This window comes from Myxocyprinus asiaticus, chromosome 2 (genome assembly GCF_019703515.2).
Source record: "Myxocyprinus asiaticus isolate MX2 ecotype Aquarium Trade chromosome 2, UBuf_Myxa_2, whole genome shotgun sequence".
NCBI lineage: Eukaryota > Metazoa > Chordata > Actinopteri > Cypriniformes > Catostomidae > Myxocyprinus > Myxocyprinus asiaticus.
In genome coordinates, this window is record NC_059345.1 from 51,539,335 (window position 1) to 51,548,571 (window position 9,237).

Here is a 9,237-nt window from a genome sequence, read left to right on the forward strand (position 1 = left end):
ACAACATTCTGATGAAAGTTAAATGTTCTATTTTCATTTGATTAAAGTTTTAATGAATTCATTTATTTATGATCTTTCCAATGATGGCCTGCAGACATTTGCTTTGCTGAGGTCAGCTGTATAGATGAGAAGAGAGAGATGGGTGGATTTTGCTTCAGCACCACCCTTTGTGTTTTATAGATCCACTGGTTTGCCCTGTTACACCAGTCCTGTGCACCTGTCAACTCTGTAGCTACCAGTGTTTGTTTGAAGAGCAAGGCAGGGCCAAAACCACAAGTAGTGCTTTTTGTCCCTGGTCATTTATGCAAATAATTTCTGTATCATTTCAAATGGTGCATCGAAGCGTTCTATTCATTTGCATGTAAGAGCACATTGTTAACAAATAATTTCCAAAATGGACATTTCAAGTGCCAGTACCTTTGTTTTTTGTACAGGTTATCCCTTTTAGGCATACAGTAGATTGTTTAAATGAGCCATTTGTATACTTCTCCCCAGCTGTTCACAGCATAATGGGTCTATTACAACGCAAGAGCCAATACGTATGAATAAGTGTGCATCACTTGTGTTTCTTTGCTTTAAGGGGACTTTTTCTGACTCCTGCTTTTTAACAAGCAATTTGATTGACATAAAGTAGCTACAGTGGTTTTAGAGGCACAGATGAGACAGTTCCCTGGTAGTGGTCAGAATTTCACTGCTATGGATACAATTAAGAGGCTTTAATAAGATTAAAGGCAGAAGCCTCCGCTGCTTACTAAATCACTACCCTTAGATAACTGTTTAAAAAGTGGGATACACCTCTTCTGTCTCTCCCTCCCTATATCACACAAAGGGTGATTCAGAGGCAGCTGAATTGCGGTCAGGGACAGGGAAAATAAGATGAGATACTTGTACAAAAAAAGTGATATTTTCTTGGTTGTTATCTCTGTTTTGTTCAAGGGCTTCAAAAAGACTTAATTATAATTACTCACATTAACCAAGCTGCAAATGTCTAAATTTAAAGACTTTGTTGATTTTCTTCAGGATCGCCATCAAGCCATAAGACAGTATAATCACATTTACACTTCATTGTACCGATGAGTGAGGAATCAGCCCTACAAATGTAGTTTCAGCTGTCAGAATAAAGGACTATCAAAATGTTATTATGTGGAAATTATAAACTAGAACTCAGATGTCTCTTGTATGGCTTTAAAGGAATATTCTGGGTTCAGTACAATCGACAGCATTTGTAGCGCAATATTGATTACCACAAAAAACAATTTTGACTAGCCCCTCCTTAAAAAATGCTAAAATCTGGGTTTCAGTGAGGCACATACAATGGAAGTTAATGGGGAAGTTAACGTCAAAATATAAAAGTTTCAAAAGTATAGCTACAAGTAAACTATTTGTGTGTTAACATGATTTCAGTGTGATAAAATCGCTTACTAACATTTTCTGTGAAAAGTTATAGCAATATAGAATAATTAATATAAGTGCTTTTATGAAATTATAAGCTTCACATTTCTGACTTTAAACCCTTCAAAAACCCCATTCACTTCCACTGTAAGTGCCTCAATGTACTGTAACCTTGATTTTTGCTTTTTTTAAAGGAAAGGAGGGACAAGTCGAAATTATTGTTTGTGGTAATCAACATAATGCAACAGCGCTGTCGATTGGGCTTAATTTGTATTGAACCCAGAATATTCCTTTAAATCTGCTTTAAAATAATGATCTTTCTTCACAAAAGCACTGTTCCAAAATAAACTAATGCCTATCCTGAATAAAGATTTTGGAGGCATGGTGAGTTCAAAGGCAGATATTAAATAGCACTCCAAAACATTTTAAGCCTGTGAGGCAATCAGTCGGTCCCGCTAATTTCTTCCCACATCTCTTGTCAGTCGCACGGGTGAATTGTGGTTATCATTTCCTAATCCGAAAAGACAAAATTGCTTGTGGCGCTTTAAATGCACAGATTAAAGATCTCAGATTGTCATCAAATCTAAGATTGACTTTGACCAAATTAGTCTCAGCAAGTGTGACCCCATTTGTCAGTGTTTTACATTCTCAGATGACTTGAGTAATACTGAATTAGCTAATTTTAGACACCAACTGCTGAGCTACTAAATATCAACTGTGTACAAGATTCAAATACAAATAAAGAAACTATTGATTGAAGCTGCACTGAAAAAACTTTTGCAATTATTTTTTCTTTTTACCATTGACAAGCTATTGATTTTCTAGCCCTGAAATAACAGAATGTCATATCATCCAACAATAAGCATCAGATCATATGTTTAGTATAGTAACCTTACTATTGTATCTGTTATTAACCTAACTGACTCCAAGCCAGTAGCTTGCTAAAAATCCATGTACAATATCAGCCTGTTTTTTGTTGAACTCACTGAGGAAATTTTTGTAGAAGCAAAAGCTTAAATGGCCTTTTTCTCAAAAATACAAATTCTGTAATAATTTACTCACCTTTTTGTTGTTCCAACCGCGTATGACTTTCCTTCTTATATGGAACAAAAATGGAGATGTTTTAATTAGTGATCGACCGATATGGGTTTTTTAGTGGCCGATGCTGAGAGCAGGATGGCCGATAGGCCGATACAATGATGATATATCACACAATTTAATATAGTTAATAACATAAACATAAAATTTATAAAAAATTAATAAACTCTTATTTAGCACTATATTTACTAAATTTCACACTAAACTTTAACTTTGTTAAAAAATAATCTAAAAAAATAATATTGTATTTTAAATGGTAGATAGCAGTTTCTTCTGATTTCTGTTTAGTCATCAAATTTTTGTAATTTATTTGCACATGACGAAATTGTTAATATATTAGAAAGAAGGAAATTACAGTACACACAGTAGTCCAGCAACCATGGATGGCATGTCCACGTTAGCAATCACATTTTCTCAAAAAATACAGAATCAAACCAATTGTACATACAGTGCATAGTGAATAAGACATTTACTTAAAGCACACGTGAAGCGTTTTACTTTGAAGTTGCACTCACGTGCCCATGATTTGTGTATCAGAGGAACTTTTGATCCTGATCCTGAAGTTTTTGATTCTGGATGATTCAGAGGAAGATATTAGATGAGCTCTGTACAGGAAGAAACGCTGGATTTCCGTGAGGTTCGTGAGTTACGTATTTTTAAATGAGATACTGTATCTGCATATTTGCAGATGGTATATAATAGATGTTTTATTGATCATTTGCCTTATCATTAGAAAAGTTACAGTGAACTGTTGAGGAGAGACTGTTAGAATATGTGCTTCATAGGAAGATTTATGAGTGTTCCACAGGATGCTGGATCTGCTGAAGTTTTGTGAGGTTGGTTTATTACATCTGTTTATGAGATATGCACATATTTGCAGAAGGTATATTATTTTAGTTTTATTGATATTTGCCTTTTTATCATTAGACACGACAGTTAAACGTTACAGGGAACTGTTGAGGAGAGAGAGGGAGAATGAAACAGGCTAGTGCTTTAACATTAACATTATGAGCTCAAACATGTTTGCAGTGGCTCTGATATGCGGACCGTTTAAATGACACTGTGTTGCACACCGGTCTATTATTGTAGTAACACGATGGCACGTAACAGCAAAACGAACTGTGACTGGTCGTTTACATCTCTCAGTCGCTTCACATGCAAGCAGGCGATTCTCAGCACCCTCAAGAGACAAATCGGGCAAATGGGAAAATGTATTGGGCGATAATTAAAAAATTCAGAATATCGTCCGATTTATCGGCCTCTGCGATATATCAGTTGACCGCTAGTTTTAATTCATATTTCGGTCCATCTTTTAAATACAAGTGGATAGAAGTGGCAGTGGATAGAACCTCTCTTTTTGGTGTTAAATAATGCAAATTCTTAATAGTAAATTACATTTCTATTGTATACCTTCAGAAGACTTGGAATGTGGTGCACAAATCACATGGACTATCATACAAGTTTATGATAGTAACACCTGTTTTACACCGCACGTAGAAAAAATATGCACTGTCTCAGTCCTGCTTCGGCGTGCGGTGTAAAACAGGCTTTAGGGTCCTTTCTTGAGCTTTAGTACTGCACTATCCACTGCCTTTGTATTGAAAAGACAGATGGGATATTAATTAAAATATCTCATTTTGTATTCTGAATAAGAAAGAAAGTCAAATGGGCTTGGAACAACTTTAGGGTTAGTAAATTATGACAGAATTTTCATTGTAGAGTGAAATGTTCCTTTAACTGTTTGTTCCAGAATAAAATGACTTAGGGGGAGCAGTTTATCATAGTGTGTAACAGGATTGCTTTTGCATGTTTTCAGGTGTACAATCATCAGTGGTTACCTGGGTCCTAGTGCTATTTCTGTATTTAGCTGAAGAAATGACAGCGGTTATGAAAACCATGGATATGTTTATCTGTGCCATCAGATGTAGTTCCATTAGTATTGCATCTGTACTTTATTTCCATGCAAAATAAAACAATACCAAATTAATACATAATTAAAATATATGTTTAGACATACCTCTAAAAGCACAGATCCCTTCCTCATCTAAATTCTTGTATCTGACATAACTGTAGAATTAGGCTACTGTAAGGTGTATGAATGTAGACATTAATTAATTTAGAAAAGCTCAAGGTTTAAGGTGAAGGTGTGTGGCGTATGGCCACACATATCATCTGTATTCTCAATGTCACAGGAGACCATGCTGCCTGATTTAGCAGCTCATAACTTTATCTATTCTACTTCTCATAGTGAAAGCACATCTGAAGGTCATGTTGACAGCTGTCCCAAAGCATCTTGTTGGCAAGTTTTAACAGTACACATACTGTAGATTAGTCCCTCTGTTGCTTCATTAGGAAAGGATGTCAAATGTCTCGAAGGTCAAAACTCAGCCTAGAATATAGAGGACCAGAGGTATTTCAAGCTAATTATAACAAACTGCTTTTTTTCTCTTAAAGTGCTTCCACTTTCAGATACATAGAGAGAGTGAACTGATGCCGTAAAAAGGGTCTGTGAGTTCAGTTGGGTTAGTGCTTTTTGTAGTTCACTGCTACCATCACGAGTTCATTGTGTGACCTGACAAGAGTGTACAGTTACAACCATTTTTGATGCCATTAAAATATTATGTTTGTCATTCAGTTCAGCCAAAGTTGGTACTAAAAATTCTTTAATTCTTTCCTTGTGTGCACTTGGGATGGGCACAAGCACTCGGGTACTCGGACATGGCAGCAATGATCGATCATAAAAACGATGATGGTGATCATGCATGATGTGACTTTTCACTTAATTCGAAATTTAGTGACAATTACCTGACAGCTAATCCCAAACGTGCCAAAGAGGGAGCTTATTTTTAATTTTGAGATTGATTATGTTGTGATTTTGAGGGGTACATTGATTGTCAGAGATGTCTCATAGCAAGCAAACTGATACACGATGCTTCAGTGCTATCATTACGATAATCAAAAGAGAGTGTAGTTAACCGTGTTTTGAACACATGTCTCTGCACAACGTTTGCTAAACGATTTATTATCATATAATGTAAGAACTTTGACTCGTTAATGGATATTATTCAATAAAAGAGAATGTTTGTCATTGACTGTAAACCTCCCTGTCCTGGGTGCCGACATGTTTGCGTGACGTAACACACACCTGCATCTCGATGAAATGGGAGTTGAAGATTTCCGCACGAGTTTCCAAGTTAGAAGTCCGAAATAATGATAATTCCGTTGCACTTTCCCCAAGGTGGAAAGGTGGAAGTTCTGACTCTCTGAGTTGAATGGAACACTTCATGAATCATCACAGCAACAACAGTACGGAGCATCGCGGCTTTCCCCACAGGAGCAAACACTTGGGGAGACACACACACACCAGGTGTGTGGCAGTGGACTCAACGTGCTGAAGAAGTGCATATACAGCAGGCGTGTGTTTCAAACAGTTAGACAGATCGTAACTAATTGGAACAGAATGCAGCGTCTTCAAAACTGAACTTCAACTTAACACACATATTAAAAACGCAATGGTTGTGGCGTCTCCTGTTAAGCCAACCGTGATTTGAAAATAGACGGTTCAGACAGTCAATAAAAAAACCTGGTGCGCGCTTACTAAGATTACTACGGTAACCTGAAGGATGAACAGACAGACGCAGGTTGTGCACATTCTTTCATTGAGTTGGGCAGCGAGTCTTCACATAATGACAAAATAAGATGCATTATATTTTGATTATGCAATCTTTTGTACATTTTGTAACAGATTATTTTATAACAGCCTATAATAATGAATAAATGATACACTGGAACAACAAGACGCAGTTCAGCAGCCAAAGACATTTGTCAGACATGTTATTATATATACAGTTATGTACATGTCATTGCCCCAGGATTACTCAACGAGTAATTAGCCCGAGTACTCGAGTAGACAAAATGACCAAAATGCCCATCCCTAGTGTGTACAGTTACACATTTTTACACATAATATCTAGCCTATTTACCCTCTCATTCCTAATATTTTGTTTTTGTTTTACCCAGCAACATGCCATGCTTTAAAGTGCTAATTTATGCAGTTTTTTTACAAGCTCATCACACACATGAACACTACCGGTCAAAAGTTTTGAAACACTCATTCTTTATTATAATTTTTTTTTTTTTTTTCACATTTAGAATAATAGTAAAGTCATCAAAACTATGGAATAACATCAATGGAACTATGGGAATTATGTTATGACTAAACAAAATCCAAAATAAATCAAAACATTGACATTTTCTCAACCAACTTCTTGAGGTATCACCCTGGGATGATTTTTAAACAGTATTGAAGGAGTTCCCATCTATGTTGGGCACTTATTGGCTCTTTATTATTTGGTCCAAGTCATCAATTTCAAAAACGTTATTTTTTTTTATTTTTATAAAAGTTTAGTTTTATAATGAAATAAATTAATATGGTGGCACAATTATATTTTTGTCTACAAAACTAATTTCAAACATTTAATCATACGCCTTCAGATCAAAAGATTTTTAAGATCATGAGAAACATTTCAGTCAAGTGTTTCAAAACTTTTTACCGGTAGTGTTTGTTAAGCTGCTGAGAGTGTGAGAAGAATCAAGGCAAATTAGCCTGCTATTTAAGTCCCAACACCCTTGTTTCTTTCTCAGTGCAGTGAATATGACCCTATAGAAGCGCTATAGAAAGATCTTAAGCCCTTATTTGATGTTTAAACAGCCAATGAGAAGTGAGAAGCCAATGAATGTTTCATATAGCCTTATAGTGCACCGGGTCTTGGATTTGTTTATATGTTTCAACTGCCATGCTTGCTTACATCACCCTTTTCAGAAATGCTGCAATGCGTCACACAGCACCAAGACTGGGTCAGTGTAACGCGGCTGGCGGCAGTCTCCAGCTCACTGTCCCCATGGCAATAGACAATAGATTTGCTTGCCAGAGTTTTGCAATATTGTTTTGTTGCATGAAATTGAGAAGACTGCTTTCACAGGATTAGAGTACACTTGCACAGAAGCAAGAAGAGACAAAGAATAGTGAAAAAAAACAGAAAGGAGATGTATGGAGGCAATGATTGCTTCATACCCAGTATGGTTCAGCCTTTTGTCTCTGATTACTCTCAATATAGCAAAAATGTGTCAGTAAGTTTTTGTCAATAAATATTTTTGTCAAAATGCCCAAATTATATAATATATAAGATATATAAATAAGAGAGTAGGGCTGGGCGATATGTAAAAATACTTTTATTGATAATCGCCTTAAAAAATATCGCGATATATGATTATATTGTAAACCCCCCTGCCAAGGGTCGGTGAATTTTTTAGTTTTATTGGTTTTGCTTTAAAATTTTTATTTATTTATTGAAACATGAAAAACATAAACAAAAGACATTTCTAAATTAAAGTTGCACTTTAAACTAAATGAAAAAAGCAATAAAAAAACAAAGTGATTAAAAAACTCTTATTTAACCACCTTCCCAAATCCAAACATTTACCGTCTCCAATGACCCCATTTCCCATCACGTAAGCATCCGTCAACGACACCAGGTGGAAAATTACCAATAGCCTACAGATTAAGAACTAAAGACAATCCTAAATGTAAAGACAATAATAATCATAATAAATAAGCCTAATAAATTCCCTTGTGTTCCCAAAATAATGCTGCCAAATGTGTGTTCTTGTTGCATTTGTGTTTGTATTGCATTTTGGTAATACAGTTTATGCTGCCTAAAGAAAAGAAAATAGAACACAATTTTAGGTTCAAGGTGAACATGTCTTGTTCCACAAGACAGGCTCGCGCTGCACGCCGACATGCATGTGTTCCACATGACAGGCTCATGCTGCATGCCTCTGAACAAACAGCGAATCAGACACAGGCATTGACGGATTTTCTTTTGTCTGTTCTTAAAAATATAATAAAGTGTGTTTCTTCAACCACATGTCTTTGTGATTTACAGCATTACTTGTCATGTGTCACTCCGAAACGTCTTACAGGTCACCCGCCTGTTACGGTGAGCAAAATTACCCGTGTATGAAATACATTTGGACAAGGAGCTTGTGAACTGAATTCAGCCTCGTCGCATTTTACGGGTGCTAGTTTCACACCCTGGGCTACTGTTTAATATATTTGGTGACTTCCCAGATCCATGGTTTTGCCATTTTCCGATATTGTCAATCATCGTCCGTCAATGAGTGCCGCAATTGGCATCGGGATCTTTGTAAGACATCGTCGATATCCGACAACATCATCCTATCAACCAGCCCTATAAGATAAGGATAAGAACTGGACACTAAAGAGACCGAAATATTAAAATAGATTCTGTTTTGACATGTTTGTGCATTTAAATAATGATTTTAGTGTATCAAATTCTCCTGATTTTTTTTTTTTTTTTTTTTTTTTTTTTTAGGACAAAGACTTTTACAATACAAGAGTGATGTCCTTGAGACTGTTGTATTAGTCAATCCATCTGAGGAGAATATTGCTATAGAGGTAATAAACCATAAGTGTTTTTTTTTTAACTTAATTAAATGTTATGTAATGCACAAGATATCCAACTATTACTTTAACAGTGTATTATAACCATAAATGCACTTTCTTCCCTTTCACTTATGTAGATCAGAACACTGCTCTGTGACTCAGCAAGACATAAGTTGTTGGTCTTAAGTGGGCAGAGTACCGAACAGGGTGGTAATATTATCCTGCAAAGTGGAGTGTTTGGTTGGAAAAATTTCTCTGACATTATCTCAAGTCATAGGGTA

At 35.9% G+C, this 9,237-nt stretch overlaps 1 protein-coding gene across 2 annotated transcripts in view; it reads left to right on the plus strand.

Annotated features, from left to right (window-relative positions):
• Nucleotides 1–9,237, plus strand: part of LOC127414455 (microtubule-associated protein 1A-like) — a 43,915-nt gene that overhangs the window by 22,464 nt on the left and 12,214 nt on the right. For both annotated transcript variants that reach the window (XM_051652483.1, XM_051652493.1), the window contains 2 exons: nt 8,886–8,968; nt 9,094–9,234. In XM_051652483.1, the coding sequence (XP_051508443.1) occupies nt 8,886–8,968; nt 9,094–9,234 (224 nt within the window). The remainder of the gene's footprint in view (nt 1–8,885; nt 8,969–9,093; nt 9,235–9,237) is intronic.